Consider the following 22,763-nt stretch of genomic DNA (forward strand, 5'->3'; position numbering starts at 1 on the left):
GATGATCTCATAACTTAAACACCTCATTGAGAATGCATTTCCAACACTTTAGCAAATGAACAAAAGCACAAATGAAAAGTAAAGTGGTAAAATATTTACAAAATTAACATTAAATTACCTTATATTTTTAAAATATATTGAGTATAAGCTGCTATTGCTTGCTTGCTTTACCTTGAGATTATTTTATTTATGGACCTGTATGCTGATTTACACAGAGGAATTTTTTGGACCATAAAATTGCCTTTAAAATTGAGAATCATAGAATCATAGAATTGCTCAGGTTGGAAAAGACCTTAAAGATCATCAAGTCGAACCACAATCTAACCAAGCTACCCAAACTCTAACAACTTCCGCTAAATCATGTCCCTGAGCACCACATCCAAACAGTTTTTAAACACGTCCAGGGATGGTGAAATGTGTGAATCAAGTATTTCAACATGTTGGCTCACTTCTACAATTGCAAAGAATACTCTGAAATGTTCCCTGGTTTGGGAAATTAATTCATTTATATCATCCTGGTAATGCTGTATGTATTTACTTTGCAGAGACCTCTTTTCTGCAGTGCGTCACACATGAAAATGCCAACCCATATGCACCTACCTCATAAGAAGATACTCAGAGTAGCAGGGCTTTTAAGTGAACACCTAACTTTACTCCAGACTATAATTCAATCTTAGTGGGATAATTTATATATCTATGATTTAGGAGAATATTTGCATCTTTGACATATACTTACATTTCACGGTAAATTGGGAGCTGTGGTTTCTCGTGTTACGATTGACTGAAGATTTCTTACATTTACATTTATTAATCAGAAATGGGATGCCAGTTACCTTTTACGTTGCTTCATATCATGTATTTTAAAATATAACCAAAGGTGAATGTCAATGTATAATGAGTGAAGGCAGAAGATATATGGGAAGACCTCTTGGGAAGAGAGCCTGCAGCCAAGCTTTGTACAAGGTGCACAACTCTTCCACTGCCATTCTGCATTCAGCAGCCAACAAGACACCAAGCAAATCACACATTATTATAAATGGAAAAAGCATTTATAGAATGCCTAGTGGGATAGTAAGGTGTCCTGTGACATCATATTTAATACGATTAAGTATTAAATAACAAGTAATATTATAAAAAAGATAAGTAATTCTTAATACAATTAAGAATTTCCAAAAGTTTGAAGGAGAAAATGAACAGTTCCATTTTCCCCCCTTTTTGCTTCAGCTGTTTAAAATGAGTTCATGCCAAACAAAAGAGTTGTAACAGGAAGATTCAGGCACAGCATAGAGGAGTTCATGGACTTTTCAAGCTTTTTCCTTATGGGAAAGCAGTCCAAGAGAGCATTTTAAATTGATGTGTGAGCAGAGGATGTTTACACTTGCAAACAGGTCTATAGATACTAATATTAACAACTCCAGGACTCACCCAAGACTTCTAAGGTAACTCAGACAAGCACTTGGAATGGCCTTTTTTTCTTAGTTTGACTCTATTTCTCCCACTGACAAGCTACAGAATAGATAGATATAATAAAGCTGCTCTTATATACTTAGGAGGAAAGAATTCTTTCTTCAGAACATACTTGGAATTGCTCGGAGATTAAATGGTCCCATGAATCAGTCAGAACTTGGCTATATTTTTTTTCAAATCATTAACAGAAGAAACTGAGATTCATAGCGCTTAAATGGGCAGAAACATTTAAGAGCCTATACTATGTTTTTAGGCTATATTCTAGCATCCACCTCCCACTTGAAGTTTTCTCTACAGTGCAAAATTCAATGTTACTGCTTCATTGTAGTAATAGCAAGGATAAGAATAATAAAATCCTGCAGCCACTGCCCTCACACAGATCTGTAAGGACAGGAGGCAGCAGGGAGAGGAAGCAGAAGACAAACACTTTTCTCCACTGCAGTCTTGACTCTTGATTTATCTCACTGCTCCTTCCATGGGTGCCAAATGCCTGGGTCTCTTACTGACACAGGAGGTCTTATTTCCATGCCACATCTCTGTTTCCTGCAGAGGCACCACCGGTGTCAATATCTGCCCAGGGTCTCCATACACACTGTGGGTGCTGGCAACAAGAGCAAAGCATCTGGTCTTTGCAACAGCAGCTGAGTGCACACGAGGTGGCACCTCTGCAATGTCTCTGCCTTTGGCCAGCTCTCTTGTCCCTTCCAAGGGACATGGATTAAGTGACATGTGCCAAACACAGCAGACATCACTGTTTACCATGCGGAAGAGGCAGGTTTGGGGTTTGGCTCCAGTCACAATCTCGATATGCTAAGTGGCATGTCTTTGAAGCAAGAACTGATAAGGAAGTTATGGTATTTCAAGCTTTCTTATCAAAGTATAATCCTCCGGCAGTATGTTCTGCAAGCACCTGCAATGCACTTGAAATGAAATGAAACCCTCTGCTGTGACAGTTTTCCAGTAGTAGAAGGGTAGAAATGTTACATGACTCTGGATCTAGGGGAGTGAATCCAATACCTTATTTATACTCTGTATGTTCAGAGGAAATAATTTTCAAGCCAGCTGCTGAAAGAGGTATTCACTGCTAGTAATAAAAAACAGATTAGGAAGGCATTATTTACACTTGATAAATCAGAGATGGCATCAAAGAGAGCTAGTATTACAAACTATTAATGAAAGACATAATAATGAAACAAATCACATAATAGATCACAACGAAGTGATTCAGTGTAATGAATACTGATACTAAGTAAGTGAACTGTGCACTCTGGGGATACAATTTCAAATCCATTCCAGTGTAAGCAAAAAGAGCACTTTTAGAAGAAATTAACTCTGTTCCATTGCTCACTCAGATCACATCCACACCTTACACTAGCTCTCCCTGTGATGACGTATAAAGTAGATAAAACTGAAATTACCTGCCAAGCCCTGTTATATTTGTTTATTACTTATAATAACAACTGAAATCTCGTAATCCATGCAGATATCTGACAACATTCCTCATTTCAAAGAATAATGTGAGTAAATAAACATTAAATGTACTGAAAAGCCGGACAAGATATTGAATACAGATTTGTTTAATTCTTGTGATTATAGAAAGTACATTGCTGCTACAAAACATGGTAGTGCCTTGGAGGTGAAACAGGTCTAAAATTCAGTTCTTTATGCAGATTATGAGTTTTGGAGGTACTAAATGTGGAGTCTTTGATTAAACAGGGGGATGCCTTGTGTAGTCAATACTTGTCAATATTTGTATTCTGATCACAGACATCAATCTTCTGGTGTTGTGCAACTCATAGTTCCATTTCAGACTCGTCTTTATTCTAAACTCTTCCTCAGTCAACCAGCAACTGCAGCAATACCAAACTAAACATCTAGCCACTTATTATTCGCTTATTATTTTGTGTATTTATTCTAAATATGTTTGTATTTATGGTGTGTTTTCAATAATAATAGCGATTTTTTTTTGAAGTAATGACATTTGCACATACAGCACTAGAGAAGCAGATAGATGCCTAAGAATGGGCATGCAAAAATCAGCAAGCTGAGCACAGAGCTGCATAAGTTAGCCAGTGAGCTATTGCAGTGCTAGTGATAAGAGATGATGAAAAAGTCTCTCTTAAGAGACCCTTTGGATCTAAAGGACCTCAGCTGAGGTTCTGGCTCAGCTACAAGATTTTGCAGTCAAATGCCAGTGGGAAGCTTACTGCCACAGGCTTAATGCCTGAATAACAAATTCTTTATTCCTCTCTGTTACATACCTGGTCTTATAGAAAAGGAAATAACACATGGTAAGGCCAAAGAGTTGTGCAGCTTGTTTGGAAAATGATTTTGAGGAAATATTAGTTTTAATAAATGTAGAAATTGAAACTATGTATCAGTTTAATAAAAATTGGCAGATTTGACCCAAGAGCTAACTTCATCTTACTCACAAATTATTACTGAAATAAAAATGTGTTACTAAATATATCTACTATTACGAATGCTCAGCTCAAGTCCACAGAGCCATGTTACAGATTAAAATTGATGTTTTCTAAATTTCAGCCATGCAAAGATTTTGAGCAACTCTGGTTGGATTGGAGCACAGTGTTCACATTAGACATGTTTAATTTACTGTGATATTTTTAATGCATTGTTTTGACATTCCTTCACAGTAATTACAATACCTTCAGAATTATAACATACAAGTAAATCAAACAAGCAGGAATTTGGAGAAGCAGCACACTATGAAAAAATCAGAAAATGAACAGCTATGGGTAAAGTTGCACTACGGTGCTACCATCGCTTCCATCCCCAGCAAGCCACCTACAAGGCAAAAAACATTAAAACTTGTCATACAATCATAGAACCAGAGAAACATAGAATGTCTTGGAGATGTCAGAAGAGTGACTACCAAAACTAATATCTTGAACTTCAAGAGGGCGGACTTTGACCTGCTCAGGACGCTTGTAGTGCGGGTCCCTTGGGAGTTGCTCCTCAAGGGCAAAGGGGTCCAGGAAGCCTGGACGCTCCTCAAGGTGGAAATCTTAAGGGCGCAAAAACAGGCTGTCCCTGAATACCATAAGGCAAGCCGTAGGGGGAGAAGACCGGTGTGGATGAGCCGGGAATTACTGTCAAGACTCAGGAAGAAAAAGAGAGTCTATGTCCTGTGGAAGAAGGGACAGGCTACTAGGGGAGATTACAAGGAAGTTGCAAAGGTATGCAGGGAGGAAGTCCGGAAGGCAAAAGCCCATCTTGAACTTAGATTGGCCACTGCAGTAAAGCAGAATAAGAAATCCTTTTACAAATATATCAATGACAAGAGAAAACCCAAGGATAATCTCTGTCCTTTAATTGATGAGGCGGGGAATGTGACCACAGATGACAAGGAGAAGGCTGAGGTCCTCAACGCCTTCTTTACATCTGCCTTTAATAGTCAGACCAGCTATCTTCAGGGCACTTTGTGCCCTGATCTGGATATCTGGGCTGACATGCAGCGTATCTCCCCGGAGATCGAGGTGGAAACAGTTAGAGAGCTCCTCCTCCATCTGGACAGTCACAAGTCCATGGGACCGGATGGGCTTCATCCTAGGGTGCTGAGGGAGTTGGCGGGGGTGATCGCTAAGCCGCTCTCGGCTATTTACCAGTGCTCCTGGTTGACTGGAGAGGTTCCAGAGGATTGGAGGCTTGCTGATGTGACTCCCATCTACAAGAAGGGCCGTAAGGAGGATCCGGGGAACTACAGGCCTGTCAGCCTGACATCAGTGCCAGGGAAGGTCATGGAACAAATCCTCCTGGGAGAGATCACACAGCTTGTCCATGGGATCAGGCCCAGCCAGCACGGGTTCATGAAAGGCAGGTCGTGTTTGACCAACCTCATCTCCTTCTATGACTGGTAGATGAGGGAAAGGCAGTTGATGCAGTCTACCTAGACTTCAGCAAAGCCTTTGACATGGTCTCACACAGTATCCTTCTGCGGAAACTGGCTGCCCATGGCTTGGACAGTTTTACCCTCCGTTGGATAAGGAACTGGCTGGAGGGCCGTGCTCAATGGGTGGTGGTCAATGGAGTGAAGTCCAGCTGGAGACCTGTTACAAGTGGTGTCCCCCAGGGGTCGGTACTGGGGCCCATCCTGTTTAGTGTCTTCACTGACGACTTAGATGAAGGGATTGAGTGTACCCTGAGTAAGTTCGCAGACGACACCAAGTTGGGAGGTTGTGTCGATCTGCCTGAGGGCAGGGAGGCCCTGCAGAGGGATCTAGATAAGCTGGATCGCTGGGCTGAGATGAATGGGATGAGGTTTAACAAGGCCAAGTGTCGGGTTCTGCACTTTGGCCACAACAACCCCAGGCAGCGTTACAGGCTTGGGGATGAGTGGTTGGATGATTGTGAAGAGGAAAGGGACCTGGGGGTGTTGGTTGATGCTCGGCTGAACATGAGCTGACAGTGTGCCCAGGTGGCCAAGAGGGCCAACGGCATCCTGGCCTGCATCAGAAATGGTGTGGCCAGCAGGAGCAGGGAGGTGATCATCCCCCTATACTCAGCACTGGTGAGGCTGCACCTTGAGTATTGTGTTCAGTTTTGGGTCCCTCACTACAAGAAAGACATTGAGGCCCTGGAGCGTGTCCAGAGAAGGGCAACGAAACTGGTGAGGGGTCTGGAGCACAAGTCTTACGAGGAGCGGCTGAGGGAGCTGGGATTGTTCAGTCTGGAGAAGAGGAGGCTCAGGGGAGACCTCATTGCACTCTACAACTTCCTGAAGGGAGGTTGTGGTGCAAAAGGGTCTGGCCTCTTCTCCCAGGCAAATAGTAGGACCCGAGGAAACAGCCAGAAGTTATTCCAGAGGAGGTTTAGGTTGGATATTAGGAGAAACTTTTTCTCTCAAAGGGTGGTCAGGCACTGGAATGGCTGCCCAGGGAGGTGGTGGAGTCGCCGTCCCTGGTAGTGTTCAAGAGGCGCCTGGATGAGGAGCTACGAGAGATGGTTTAGTAGCTTGTGGCACTGATAGGAATGGGAGGGTGGTTGGACTGGATGATCTTGCAGGTCGTTTCCAACCTTGTGATTCTGTGATTCTGTGTCTTGAATTGGAATGGACATTAAAGCTCATTTAGTTCTACTCCACTGCTGTGGGTTGGGCTGCCACCCACTAGAGTGGGCTGCCTAGAGCCCCATCCAGCCTGGCCTTGAATGTCTCCAGGGATGGAGCATCCATGACTCTCTGGGCAGCCTATGCCCAGAATGCCTAAGAATTTTCTCTTAGCGTCTAACCTAAATCTCCCGTATTTTAGTTTAAAACTGCTCCTCCTGTCTTATCAGACTATGTAAAGTGTGAGCTTCTGCCTTTTTTATAAGCTCCCTTTAAGCACTGAAAGACCTTTAAGTACTGAGCTTTCCCTAGAGCCTTCTCTTCTGCAGGCTGAAAAAAAAAAACAGCTTCCTCAGCCTTTCTTTGTAGGAGAAGTGCTCCATCACTTTGTTCTTCTAGACAGAATCCCTATATTCTTCCCATGCCAACAATTTCTTCTTTCACTGCCTGGACATTTATGGAGTTTGGCCATTAGGTCATTACTCAGCCATGCCATTTTCCTGCCTTCCTTCTATATTTCTTACATATATGCATGGAGAGCTCTTGTACTCTAAGAAAAGTATCCTTAAAGAGTTGCAGAGTTGCCAGCTCTGCTCCATTCTTTTGTCCCTGACCTGTTCCTTTGTCCCTAAAGACAGCTTCCCAGGGGATCCCTCCCACTAATTTCTTAAACAGAAGTTCGCTCTTCTGAAATTCAAGATCTTGACTTTGCTTTTTGCCAGTCCTTAATCCTTGAGATCATGAACTCAACCAGAGCATGATTCCTACAACCCAGACTGCCTTCAGTCTTAAGCTCTTCAATGATCTCTGCATTGGTGAGCACCAGGTCCAGTAATACTTCTCTTCTGGATGGTTTGTCTAATACCTGGACCAGGAAGTTATCCTCAGTGCACTCCAGGAGTCTCCTGAATTGCTTACAACCCACTGTATTTCTTTCCCAGCAGATAAATGGATAGTTGAAAATTTTCATCAGTGTGAGTGCCTGAGAGTGTGATGCTTCTTGTAGCTGAAGCAAGAAGTCCTCATCAACAAGCTCCCCTTGATCAGGCAGTCTGTAGAAGACATTAACCATCAGATGCCCTTTATTAGACCAATCTCTAACTTTAACTCACAAACTTTTTAGCCTGATCATGGCTGTTTCTCATAAACAGCTGTCTATTTCTTAACATATAGGGCAACATCTCTGCCCCTTCTTCCCCTGCTCTTCTAAAAAGCTTGTAGCCCTTGATAGCAGTCTTCCAGTTGTGTGACTCATTCCATTGTGTTTCTCTGATAGTGATTAAGTAACAGATTTTTTATTGTACCATGGTTTCCAACTTCTTCTGGTTGTTTTCCTAGCTGTGTGTATCCGTGTAGAGACACTTCAGCAGAGCTTTTGGCCATATTGTCTTCCTAGAGCAGTCCTCCTTTATTCCTCTGAGACAATTCACAGGCATTTCCCTGCTGCTTCTTAAAGTGACAATACTCCCTTTTTCTTCTCTGTCACTGAGAAGTACATCCCCTTCCTCTGCTGAATCTAGTTTAAAGCTCTGTTAATAGTCCAAGCCAGCTTGCTAACAAGAGTGTTCTTGCCCCTTCTAGTCAGCTGCTTCTCATTCAACATCAGCATCCCTGGTTCCTTGAGGGCGAGTCTGAGATCTTAGAACCCAAAACCCTAAGTACGACACAATCCATGTAGCCAATCATTCATAAGACCCACTCGTACCTTTCTGCATGTGTCCCAGTCTCCAACTGAGAGGATAGAGAAGAGCACTTCTCTATCAGTGCTCCTGATCCCTTCACCACCATTCTGAGGGACTTAAAGTCCCTTTAGATATTTTGTCATCTCCTCTAAGCAGACTCATCCAATCTGACTCAAAAACGTAGGAATGGATAGCAGTTCTCCAATTTGACCAGGGACAGTAGTCTCTGTGATATCATGAATGCAGGCCCCCTAGCAGGCAGCACTCTAGATTGTACAGATGGCAAATGTGCTTCTCAGCAAGGAATCTCTAATTACTAACACCAATCACCTTTTTTGGTGGTACTGGTTGGTTGGACCAACTGCTGTGTAGGAGCACTTGGGGGGGCCGGGGGGGGGGGAAAGGCGGTTGGGGGGACTCCTGCTTTGAACAGAAACAAAGCTCCTGTCTCTCTTGTCTGGCAAGTCAGTCAAATTTACCATCTCAGGTCCGTAAGCCAGCTTACCTTTCCCTTGCAGAGACTTAATACAGGGCTGTCACTCAGTCCATGTCAGTGCACAATACCATGCATCAGTCTCTCACTTGGATTTCTGGATAGTACACTGCCCCTGTTGAGCTCCTATCACAATATGGCAACTTGCTCAGAAAGTGCATTGAGCTGGGCACACATGCACCTGTGACAAACACCCACCTCTGCCCTCAGACCCTGTGGAGACTTCCAGGCTTTGGAGATCCCTGTAACTCAGGGTCTGGGCCCTGCCTACACCCCATCAACCTCTCTGGTGAGGGTTGCTGGCTCCTGGCAGCTCTCTCTTGGGTTCCTCCATGCAGGAACCCCCCTGCACAGCATGATCCCTGTTCTGTTTTAGAATATGCATATTCTGGACTGGAGCTGATAGCTTCCACTTTATAAATACTGTATAGATACAGTATACACAGAAGTTATCAAAGAAACAAATAATAAAAGCCTGCTTTTTCACTTTTGGATTAAGAATTTCAGCACTGACTTATACAGGAGTAACCAACATGATGAAAAGAGTGATCATTTTAGTATCCATATATGCATGGTTTAAAAGGAACTGTATAAATATATTAAACAAAGATACATATATTTAATGTCTAGGTTGCTTAACAACAGGTGACAAGTAAATTTTTTTATGGAGTGGGGAAAATTAGGATATTTTAGAGTAAGGAAATATGTCCTGTTTTAGCAAGTTATTGTCTGTATACTCCATACTTCTAATGCCACCTCGTTGGCTAAGAAAATACTGGGACATACAGTGGATTCTTTCCCCATAACAGCCTATGGAATTTTTACCATTGACTACACGAGAAACAGACCTGAGCTCAGGTAGACTGGTTAACTGGAATCATGAAGGCAATTGTACTCATTTCCTAAAGAGGCTTCCCAAACATTTTTACGCTTCTAGCACTTTTGCAAGGCTTGTGCCAGAATAGCTGATGTCATTATGATCAAGCAGTGAGAATGGGAGGGATTCCTAGCTGGTACTGCATTAACATAGCTCACATCTGAAGTTGCACTATTGAACAGCTGGGAAATACATTTGAAGCCAAACAGTTCCAGGCTGCAACACAACTAATTTTGGTAGGTAAAATGCCAAGTTAGGAAAGGATGCACAGCTCCTTTCTGGATTCTCAGTATGAATACCTTTTGGAGTCAGCATTTATACCAGAGTTGTCTTTTTTTTAACCCAATAGGCTTTGACATGAGAAGCATCTTGTGTGAGGTGGTACAGGGACGTGTGTACTTATAGCTTTCCATATCACAGAATCACAGAATCACAGAATCACAGAATCACCCGGGCTGGAAGGGACCTCAAGGATCATGCAGTTCCAACCCCCCTGCCTAGCAGGGCCACCAAACATACACATTTAGATCAGGTTGCCCAGGACCCCGTCCAACCTGGCCTTGAACACGTCCAAGGACGGGGCATCCACAACCTCCCTGGGCAGCCCGTTCCAGGGCCTAACCACTCTCCTTGTAAAGAACTTCCTCCTAACATCCAACCTAAATCTTCCCTCCTTCAACTTGGATCCATTTCCCCTAGTCCTGCTATTGTCAGCCCTTTTGAAGAGTTTACTCCCCTGTATCGTAGGAGTGGACCACAGCTTCTGGGCCAGTGAACATTCTACATCAGGTCTTCTAACTTCTACTGAAAATGTTCTATTTATTTTGAATAAGTATGTATTCATTAAGGCGAGAACTGGACTCTAACCCACAAAGATTCCAAGTAAATTCAGGAGCTTGTATAGTCACTCTGTGTCTGCCAATCCCAGTTTTCTATTTGGAATGCAAAGAATAGCAGTTCTAATAGCAGTTTTAGATGACATGGTGGAACATGAGACAATAATGTACCCTCGCAGAAAACAAACAAACAAACAAACAAACAAAACACAACAGTATCTTGGGCTGCATTAGGGTGAGTAAGCTGGCAGGTTGCAAGAGGTAAGTCTTCACCTCCACTCAACACTGGTTGGTAAAGATGACCTTCCAAGGTCCCTACCAACCATTCAGTGTTTCTGTGAAATCAACTGTAAATTCTCTTCACAAATTATTGCACAACTGATATTGCAATCTAAGAAATTTTGCTCATGTTCACTTGCCTAAATTTATGTATCTAGGAGATTAGATAGTACCAGAACATGTTTTTGGAAGAAGATTTATGGAACATGCATGCAAATTTTAGTGCAGTGCTGTACAGAGATATGCTTTGAGATACTGTGTGACATTAATCATTTTTGTAAAGCTGGCCTTTGTGAGCTGCAGTCAAGGCACTCTCAGGTACTGAGAGTTTGCAGCTACTGTAAACAAAAAAAAAAAATATTCAGGGTTGGATTTGACTTCCAGGAATTGCCAAGATTGTAGAACTTCAGAATCATTAAATCAAATATTCCTTGCTACTTTTTTTTTTTCTTCTTTTTTTTTCAGATCACCAGGCAACATTTCTCAACCTAGATATAAAGAATTTGTAAGTCTTGATACTTGTCTGCTCTCAAGATGAATTAAAATTTTATTTTACACTTAGAAAGACATGAATGTGTTTGCTTCTGTTGTTTACTCTGAAATGTTTTAAGCTGTAAACTGTATACTGTAGTGGACAGTCACTCCAAATATACCCTTCAGTTTGATTCCTAAGTTCTGAAAGTGCATTGTTTCAGTTTGACACTAGAAACCAAAGTGGATTTTCTTTTTGTATATTAGAATCTCTTTACACTAACAACTCTTTATCTGAATAAATTTCTGTGTTTAGATTATTAATACATTATTAAAAGTTCTTTTTTTAAAATTTGTAAATCGTAATCATGTTCCACTTAGATAGCTGATAGTCTGTTATATCTTAGACCGATACAGATATTGATCAAAAGGATTTTAGTGTTGCGTTTGTGCAAAAAGAAAACCCCAACGATCTAAAACCCACTGCTTTTTCTTTAGATTTGTTATCTGCCACAGCCTATCATCTACCCACCAGCTCGTATTTCTAATTCCATCTCATGTTTGTGTACATATGATATGATAGTTACATGTGTGCTAGTGCTTATGTAATGGTTCTCCAGACAGCTTTTACCTCTTGAAAATGGCATGCTATTCTCTCAGCAAAAATTGTGTTTCACTCCTCACCCAGCTTTAATAACTTGGAAAAACATAATGTCTTCCTCTGTATATTCTGACAAATTTAAATGAGACAAAACATTCAAAAGTTACTGAGAATGGACTGACAGAAACACAGCATAGTTTCAAAAATTCATACTGCTTCAGGAAATCTGAGAAGAAACAGCTGAGAGACTAAAAAGTCTGGTAGTTGTTATTATGATGAAGAAAACAGCACAGTGAAATGATCTACTGACCTGTTACAGTTGAAGAAATACACTGAATTCCTGGATGCATCCATGATTTCTACTTTTTCCAGAAACCAGCCACTTGCTTTAACACAAAGAAAAAAGAAATATGTATAATATATACAAAATATATCTAAAACACAAAGCACAAGGAAGGTTTCTCATTTCATTTCCAAATCTGTGTAGTTCATACTTTTGAAAGTACCCATTATCAGGAATACAACTGAAATGTCAATTATTCAAATGAAAAACAAATTCTTATGGTTTTACAGAGGAAGTCTGTCTGTGATGATTTTGACAGAAAACATAAAGGAAATTTTTTATTACAACTTAACTCATTTTTCCACACTGAATGGAAACAGTATAAGACAAATGAAACAGTGCATGGCAATATCAGATACATTTTTGAAATCCTGTTTTACCATTCTCTAAAGTCTGAAATAGAGGAGCAGACTATTTCTTCTCGACAAAATGGTGTCAGACATGGAAATGTGTGTGAAGCAAAGGTGTGTCATTGAATTCTTCCTTGTGGAAAAAATGGCAACCACTGACACTCATCGACACTTGCTGAACATTTATGGAGACCAAGAAGTGGATGTGAGCACAGTGACGCAGTGGGTAGTGTGTTTCAGGAGTGGGGATGGTGACAGTGGGTCACCTCCACTGGTGCAGATTTCTATGAGCACAGCATTCAGATTCTTGTTCATCGCTGGTGAAAATGCATATCTGATGTGATGACAATGTTAAAAAGCGATCTTTTGTATCTGAGAATTTGCTCTATCAAATCGTGTAATTGTGCTCTTTGTGTCTGTTGTAGAACGATTCTCATGTTCTCATTTCTCAGGTAGCAGTGATTCAGAAGAGCATCTCCATTAAGGCCAATGTTTCTATCTGTCCTGGCTTTAAGAAAGTATTTAACACTCTAAATACAGCCAACTATTTTGTTGGTTGAAAAAATGCCATCATTCTTGTGCTAAAGCTTTTTATTTCATGCAATATTTAAATATGATTTTTTTTTGAATAAAGTTTTATTATACTGAAATGCAGAGATTATGCTGATGTCTTTCAGTGTGTTTGCCAATGCAAATACTTAATAACAACATTTTAAAAACTAATTAGAATCACACTGATATTGCTAGCAGCTGAAAACATTTTGGTATTCTTTGCACATCCTAGAGATTTTCATATTCACATATTTAGAGAAAAATATATATAGGCTAACAACCAAAATAATTTTATTTCTAAGTAAGCTAAAAATATAATGTAAAAATATTTTCATACTGTACCAACTTAGATAAATGTAAAGGCTTAGCAACATTTGTCAATTTCCATGGACTTTTTCAAACAAATATCTAGAATAACTAGGTTGTAAAGGTGCCCAGGTTTTTTATCTTCAATTCACAGGAGTCATTTATTGAAATTGCGAAGTATTTTCGGAACTTCTTTAATGAAATTTTGTGAATGCTTTAATATATCATAGACTCTACTTGGAATATATGACCTTTCATGAAATCTCCGTAATTCAAAGTCAAGATTATTAGCAATAAAATTTTACAGTCTCTCAGATTTACACAGCACTTTATAAACAAATATTAAGCTACGTTTGCTCTCTTGAAAAGTTTATAAGCTTATGCTTTACTCTGTATTGACAAAACTGCAGCAGACCTCACTGAAAGTTCCGGGTATGAAGAAATCCAGAAGCAGATGGGAAAGATTAGCAAACACACATAACATTTCAAGGAGTTGCTACCTTTGCGGAAGCTTGTGCAGATAACAGCTGATGTGACAAGGGATATTTGGAAACAATTTAGAGAAGAAAACAGAGGAAGGAAGAAATGGATTTAACATGAATTACCACACACCTGCTATGAAGGCAGTCTTTGCAATTACTACGTTTATCAAGATGTAGGGAGGAAAGATAATATTGATGGTTTAGAATCCAGCAAATAGAGTTTAACCTGCATTTGCTTTACAGACTTCTGTGCAACTCTCAGAGCACCAAAAGCCTGCTGATGTAGAATTCCCTGGTGTTAAACTGAATTGTATACAGCAGCTAATAGTAATAAAATGAAAGTCAGCAGATCGATTTTATTTCAATAGATTATATATTTTTTGAGTTTTAAGTACCATCACATGTTTGACATGATTGGGTAGTTAGAAAAATCCTGTTCAACTTTTGCCTAGATTTGCCACTTACAGAATTTTGCTTGGCTCATCCTAGGTATGATAAACTCTTGCCACTTTATAATAAGGGTGTTGGTTTTTTTACAACCTAAATACATTTCTTTTTATCAGATAAGTTTAGTTCACTTGACTAGAATATTCCAATACAACGAGACCTTTTTGACTCAAGCTGTACAGTAACTGGAAATTCTACTCATATTTGTATCTCCATAGCTTGTTCATTGTTTTGTTTGCTTGTTTGTTAGTTTGTTTTCCATAAAACCACTAAGTGTTTTAAATATTTCACGCTGATGTCCTATCTTATGTTTTGATAAAGTTCAAGTATTAGGTGTTATACTGAATACAATGTATCTGGAAACAGTTTTTGTCATCATGATTTGGTTTGTACATTGTTTGATCTGATGCGCTACAGTGTTTTCCTTATAGTTTAACTTTTACAAGAAGAAAAGCCATGTGTCAAGGCAGTCATGTTATTCAACACATCTAATGAAAACTTTGGCTGAGCAATGACTGAAGTATAAAACCTTCAGAGTTATATACTAACTAGATCTCTGAAAGAAAAAAAGCAAAGATAAAATCAAGGGAAATCTGATAGGAACAGGGGCAATGTAAGCAAGAGAAGTCAAACTGACCTCTGTATATACAGATTCATATTAACTAGCAGTAGCAGTAGCATGACTTCAAAGGCCTGTCCAAATGTCAGGCAAGTCTTTAAGCAGAAGATTTTTACAAGCTTAGAGAACATATGTAGTATACTTACCAAATCCTTTTCCATCATGACCAATTTCAATCGAACGTAGGCTTCTTAATTTTTTAGTCTTAATCTTGAATGTATCAACCTTTAATATTGAAAAACAGTTACTAAAAATAATACATAAATTTTTGAAAATGGATACCTTCATTCAGATCAGCTTCAAATCTAAATGAAATGCAAAAATATCCATTCAAAATAGATGGATGACACCAGATATGGTTTATTTTCCGTAGTGAAGACCTTTGGCAGAGATTTGCTCCTACTAGTTCTCTGTTTAAACCTGAAAGCTCTGCTTTTCAACTTAAGTAGGAGAATCATTATCTCTTTCCTGACTTCCATATAACAGAAAAGTGTTTTTGCTAGATATCATGAATTTTCAACTGATGCAATGTCTTCTATAATCTTTTCAGTTTACAGTACATAAATATATGTTCAAGAAATGCAAAAAATAAAGGCTTTTACACAATGTAGCATTATATCTACCAGATATTTCATTTAAAATATTCCCTTGTTTCATATTGCAGATTTATAAAAACAAAAATAATAAGATCCCTTTTTCATAAGGCATTCCTTAAAAATGTCACTGGCTCACACTGACTTAGCAAAATTGCTAATTAGCTAACAATGCAATTTCTGTGTATCTAATCTTTTTTCAAAGATCAGTGATACCTTCAGTGTGCTACTAGACAAGACACTCTTTTGCTCGCTCCTGCCTGTAGGTAAGTATCATAGGATCACAGAATCACAAAATGGCCAGGGTTGGAAAGGACCTCAAGGATCATGAATCTCCACCCCCTCTGACACATGCAGGGCCATCAGCCTCCACATTCAATACTAGACCAGGCTGCCCAGGGCCCAATCCAATCTGGTCTTGAACACCTCCAAGGACAGGGCATCCATAAACTCTCTGGGCAGCCTGTTCCAGCACCTCACCACTCCCTCTGTAAAGAACTTCCCTGATATCCAACCTAAATCTTCCCTTCTTCAACTTAAAACCATTTCCCCTCGTCCTGCAGTTAACAACCCTTTCAAAGAATTGATTCCCCTCCTGTTTGTAGGCTCCCTTTAGGTACTGAAAGGCTGCAATGAGGTCACCCCGCAGCCTTCTTTTCTCCAGACTGAACAAGCCCAGCTCCCTCAGCCTGTCTTCATAAGGGAGGTGCTCCAGTCCCCTGATCATCTTCGTGAACCTCCTATGGACACTCTCTAACACCTCTCTGTCTTTTTTGTACTGTACAGACCTGGACACAGTACTCCAAATGGAGCCTCACAAGAGCAGAGTAGAGGGGGAGCTAAGTAGCTTTATAATCTTGTCAGTGTGAAAAACAATACCTGATAAAGATCTTTTAGAAGATATCCACAGCTATTTTTTCAGCTATTTCCTAGCTGAAAAAAAACTTGAACCAAATTGCATGTAAAAAGATGCTCAGTACTGCTGGAAATAACAAAGTAGATTGAACAAGGAAGATATCGTAATGGAAGTTTAAATTATTAGCCATTACCTTCCAAGAAATTTAAAGGAGAAAGGTACGGGAAATGCATTTGTTTCTTGCTATGTAAGGGTAACCATCATTATACTGCATTGCACAGATGATGAGGAAATGGAGGAATTCCTTTGCCATATTAATATATTTATTAAAAAGATGTGAGCATTCTGTTGAAGAACTAGGATGTCTTGCAGAGAATCAGCACTCTTGTGGATATATTTGCATCTGAACTATAAGTCTCTGGATATTCTAAGTATGATGGATATCAACATCAAGTTGGCGTGTGTGGTTCCATTTTGTCTGGCTGTAGGCTTATGCATTCAGCGAGGCTCACTGCATCAGTTTCCATGGCAAAGTAAAATGATGGGATGCAAGAGACAGATATATTCTCAAGCATAATATTCAAAGTTTGTGTAACAACAAGGAATATTGCACATATATGTGCACATACACAGGCAATGCATGTTGTGCATTTCAGAACAAGGAAATGTAACTGGGCAGATAAATGGAATCAATATAAGGACGTGTTTAGGACTATGAGAACAGCAATACAGTCAGCTAGACACAGCGGAGTAAAGTGCTCCTTGGTTACTCTGGAGAAAAGGCTAAACATAGAGATAGCTGAGACTATATCTCATGTAGTGATGAAAAAAACAGAATAAATGCTTGAAGTTTTGTAAAGCTCTTGCACAGATTTCATATTTACTTTCCCAATCTAGAAATTGGTAGAAACCTATATGCTCACCATTCCTTTTTCAAAGGGATCTTGATGCTCCAGTGACTGAGAGAGGTGAAACACTTCAGATTTGTCTTCATTCCCAAATAAAACAATATGCACATTGGCATCAGTTCCTGCCCCCATTCTGTGACCTGTGTATACTTTGATAGTATACTCTGTCTGATTTCCTTCTTGACTTTCTTCTTTATTTAAGTCATTTATGACATTATTTGGTTTGTCTCCTCCAATAACAAAAGATACTGGGATTTCTCTCTGTATTTCTGGCTTATTTGGATCCACAGAAAAAGCTCTGCAAAACAAAACCCATAATTTTTTGTAGTAAGTAAACCATATGTTAAATAAAAAACCCTATGAGTTAGATGGAACAGTTGAAGATGGACTTTCAAAATACTATACATTGGCTCACTCACCTCATGATGGTACATTTAATCCAGTGTCTCCTTACTGTTTTTATATACTATGCTATAAAATGATTAGCTTTACGTAAGATACTTACTCATTCACTTCAAACACGTAGATAGGATGATCCCTTACAGAGTTTTTCAAATGTAATTTCTTAATGTCCAATTTGCAGTCTACAAAGAAGCAAATAAAATATAGCTATAATGTTTTACTGCACATCTTGGAATTAGATAGAGTCTGATGATGATGTAACAGTGTCTTTCATACTACATTAAAATATAATTTGTTAATTTATTTATAATAACAATTGTCTATAAGATCCTGGTATTGTCCCAACATCCCTTATTTCGTTCCTATTTAAAACATCTAATTAGAAACTTAGGAGTAAGCATTTTCTTTGTCTTTGTGAAGTAAAAGATTGATGTCTTCACCACACTTGGAAGGGTATGCAGAACAGATTCAGCATGACTCATGTTCATTAGAAGAGGGAGAGCAGGAATATGTGTCTGATGTTTCCTCCTTGGTTTACAAGAGTTAGAACTCTGTTCCACAAGCAGCACAAAGATTTACTGAATGACAAGTATGAAGGAAGTTCAACTTTTCGTGTATCTCTGCTATATGAGAAAAACTGCTCTTTGAATTGCAATTGTGAATTTTCTGCTGGAGGCTAGTTGTGGAGACTACTTGCTTTCTCTTTTTTTTTATATGATTTGTCCACGCAGCACTCTTAAGCAAACTGAATCCCAATGTCTTCTGGTGTAATCCAAGTCCCTTTAATTATATCAGTGGAAGTCTAATAGTATCAGGCTCTTGGAGAGGAATTCAGGATATGGTGTAGCACTCACGACCTGCCCAGAAAGACCGTGGAGACAATCAGAAGCTCAGGGATCTCAGGGACCGTGCATGTAGTGAGGAAAGAGCCATCTGATCTGAAAAACTAGCTCAGATTGTGAAAATGGCATAAATAAATAAAAAAAACCCACACCATCTGAGTCCTGCAGGGCACATCTGAATTCATACACTAAAGAGCTTTCGGTCTTGAGGACTTTTTGTTCAAAGGGGCTATCCCCATCCTTCCCTTTCCCACTATAATAACTAGCTTCACATCATACCTCTACTGAAGCCTCCAGAGGCTGAGCAGATCATGCTGTGGTGCAGAACACGTTGGCTACCCAGTTAGTATGTACATGCTTAGTGCCCAAATCTCTTTGATGATTATACACATTTTTCAAATTTGGCTGAAACTGGGTGGTGAGTTTAAAATATTACTATGAGGAGCCAACAGATAGGCTAACAAGACAGAGAAAATAGGAATGTATAACCCTTGCTTTTCAGGAAAGCCATCTGAAAATGGTCCACTGCAATACATAATAAGTAACAATTTGCAATTATACAGCAATTTTCATTAATGGGCTCGAAAATATTTTACAGGAATACTTGAAAACATTTATAGAAAATACTCCTTAATGGCATGATTACCATCCTACAGATGAGGCACAGAGGAGTGAAAGTTTTGGTAATTTCAAAGGAATTTGGTGGCAAAACTACTGTTTGCCTACAAGAGGTAAAATCCCCTTCATGACGTTACAGCAAGAAAACAGAACAGCCGAGGAAAACAGCAGAAATAACTATCACAGGACAACTGAACAATACCAGTTTCTTAAGTTAGAATTATTTTCTTACGCCATGTATTAATAGAATAATATAATTATTTATCTTCTGTTTTTCTTTCTTGTATGTAAAGGATTAGTTTACTTTCTTAATGACTAATGGTACAGATTTCAGAACCAAGGATTTTAATGCATCAAAATGTAAGATTTTTCACTATAAAATATTATTATTTTTAAAACACAGCAAAAGTAAATTAATCACAGTGATTATGTTGCCTTTAACAGGAGGTAAGCTGTGTGATTCACATCACTAACTTCAGAGAGCAAGATAAGTATGTTACCTTTCTTACTGCTGATTACGAGAACAATTTTGTCCACTTCTCCCAGTTCAACAGCATCCATGATGACAAGAAATGACTAAAATAAAAGCATTCAATATTACAATCTTAAACCATATTTTATAACCATATTGTATCTTAAACATATTGTATTAAGTGTATAAGACCTGAAAAGCATGTATAGGAAGTACAAGAACAAATTAAATGCTAAATTTTAGAGTAATTTAAGGTAGAGTACCTCATTGTCACCTCCCTGCTGGACATTCTGCAATGGACAGAGAAGGGATCTGTCCCCTGTGTCGCCATGAGTACCATGTATACACGCAGTCATATGCATTACACTTCTGTCAGTCAATATATTTCTAGAAAATACTGTTAGATGATACGTAACCACTGCAATATCAAGCAGAAAGAGTCATGTTAATACCATTCCACAACCTTGCCCAGCTATTTTACCACATTGCAACGTGCAGTCAGATGAAATTAAAAATGACACTTGACAATTATAATAAAATTCAATTTTTTCCATATTTTTCTGTAATTTTATCCTTTAAATGTCTTGAAAACTAGTGGTTCTAACATCTTTAAATGAGAGACAAAGGACAAATTACCACAGTTATTTACCTGTTTCTTTTAAATGGCAAATGCCTAATAGATAAAATCTTAATGAGTTCCAAACTCATAAATCACTTTGGGGATCTTTGCAAAGACAAAATTTAGCTGGGGAGATAAGTTCTTCAGATTTCATCACCTAACATATGAGGGAAAAGCTTCCTGCATGTAGTTCACAACATCTGAATTCCTATTTTGAATTTCATTGTAGAGGAGTACATCCTCTGACAACAGAGTGAGCCCAAGAAGACAAATCTATCTTGACAGAAGTTGGCACTCATAAGTTTGGGCAGTTGATGATTTACACAGTGGTTATAACATTTACTTAATTGAGGACAAGATAAGAACATCTGAACACCTTTGGAAATAAATACATTCACAGAGCATCTGTTTATGTTCATTTGCATTATATTCACAGAATCAAATTACGTGAGCATTCTGAATCTTTTAATCATATATCTATCTTCTCCTTTGTATTCCTATAGACACCTCAGTGGAAGGAGATGAATCTTGGCCTTGCAGAAGGTTTCTGCAGAAAATGGCTAAAAGCTAAGATAAAGGCAGTGAGTATTTGCAGACTACTTGCACCTTTTGGAAGTCAAGAAGACAAAGTATAGGTACAGCAAATAACAGGATGTTGTTATCAGCTTTCAGACCTAATGATCATCTAAATACTGTGTACAGAACAAGAACTTGCTCTTGTCTTGATTCCCCAGCATCGGTAATAGGGGAGAGAACAGACTCTTGATGCATGCATGCTGTAATTGAGCAAGCATATGGAAATAAATCCAAAGTGCCAAAGAGGTATACAGTTTTATCTGGAAAGGTAAAGCTTACAAAAAGCCCAGGAGAGAGCTAAGTTTAAAACGGAAATAAAAAATTGATGCTGCCTAAGTAATAATAAATCATGGCATGGTAGGATATTGGAGAAAAGATGAAATACAGTGACTGAATGGGATACGGTACTGTTTCAAACAAGGTGAAGAATGAGGAGAAGAAAAACTATACTTGGTCATGCAATGCAACGCAATCACTAGGTCACAACACAGAAGAAAGAAATCTGGGTAATGTTATTTTTGGCTGTATCTCTGATTTTATAAGTGATCTATTTTTATTATACTTGACCTCTGTTTTGATGCAAACTTCCAGATCTCAAACCTGAGATGTGAAGCTAGGATGGCATTCAGGAAACTCACTTTGAGGGTCAGTGTTAGGGACATCCAAGTGAGACTGTTCCATTAGGGAGGATGAGACTGGATCTGGGAGTGACCCCAGCTAAGCAGTGTCCTTCGTGTCCAGGAAACAGTCCTGCAATGTCTGTACATGGCAGGCAGTGCCATTAACAGTTCCAAACATGGCAAAAGATGAAACAGACCCAGAAATCATCCTGATGGTCCAATTGGGAACAACAGGGGAAAGGGACAGAGAAATGGCCAGAGACAGAACTGAACACAGGGCCATAACATAAGTTTTAAATCCATTCAGGATACAGGGCCAGAGACAGGAGTAAAAGCAAGTGTACATCTAGCATAACTCAGGTATGACTTTAAGTGATTGTCCTATGCTCATGTGCAGAAGGAGGTGGCTGGAGGCCCCAGACGAGGTTGGTCAGGGCAAATAAGATCTATAGCTTATGATGGCCTTGACTGTCTGTAGCTGACTGAAGCTTGAGTTGAACCAGACTGACAAGACTAAAGAGTGGATAGAACTGATAGATAAATTGTACAAAGAGGGACAAGGGAAGGAAACCAACGAAGGAAAGGGTAGAGGGCTAAAATGCTTTAAAAGTGTCTTTGTTCAGGTAGTGGGATCAAACAATCATATAAGTGGGCAAATGAGCTTTTATATCTGTAGTGAATATAATAGACTGGAAGGAGGAAAAATGAAAGGAAATCTCTGAAAAGAAATTACATTCAGTGGGACAAATTAATTTTATAAATTTCTGACGATTTCATCTCTGTGTGAATTATAGCTCTATTTTAATTTTGTGAAAAAAAATCTGCTTTTTCTAAGTAGCAGAATATGTTTTTATTTAATCTTTTCATTAGTTCATTGTTTTGTCTTCAAAGCTACAGTAGTGCAAAGCTCATTCACCTTCTGTACAACCACATGAATGAGGGAGAGAGCATGTCTTCATCTCTGGAGATTCTTGAGGTGTAAGCAATCTCAAAGGAAGGGACACTACAGAGGAACTATTTTGTATATACTCAGTTGGAGGCCTCTTCCTATTAATGCACCCAAAAGGCACACGTGAGCTGGTACACTGCCACTTCTCAAGGATTCGCACTGTGTTTTATCAGCTGCATTTTGATAGCTTAAAATTAGCCATTGGAATATGCTTCATCACAGCCTCAAGTACAGAATTAAAAAAAAAAGAAATGAAACCAAGAAATGAAATTCTAAGGCACTATAAGAATGATGGTATACCGAGCTGCATCTGAAATTAAACAGCACACAGCTTTTAGTTAAAGTGATTATGATCAGCTGCTTTTCATTCCAATTAATGCATTACTGGTTTTCTTTCAGCTGAAAAAAAGAAAACCAAGGAGAAAATAAATTAGATTT

The 22,763-nt window shown here is 39.0% G+C and overlaps 1 protein-coding gene across 1 annotated transcript in view; it reads right to left on the reverse strand.

Moving 5' to 3' along the window:
* Nucleotides 1-22,763, reverse strand: part of RP1 (RP1 axonemal microtubule associated) — a gene marked incomplete at both ends in the record, with an annotated part of 183,132 nt that overhangs the window by 3,427 nt on the left and 156,942 nt on the right. The window contains 3 exon segments of the mRNA XM_079533866.1: nt 12,082-12,153; nt 15,013-15,095; nt 17,243-17,525. Of these exon segments, the coding sequence (XP_079389992.1) occupies nt 12,082-12,153; nt 15,013-15,095; nt 17,243-17,525 (438 nt within the window).

Source organism: Tetrao urogallus (genome assembly GCF_951394365.1).
Source record: "Tetrao urogallus genome assembly, chromosome: 3".
Taxonomy (NCBI): Eukaryota; Metazoa; Chordata; class Aves; order Galliformes; family Phasianidae; genus Tetrao; species Tetrao urogallus.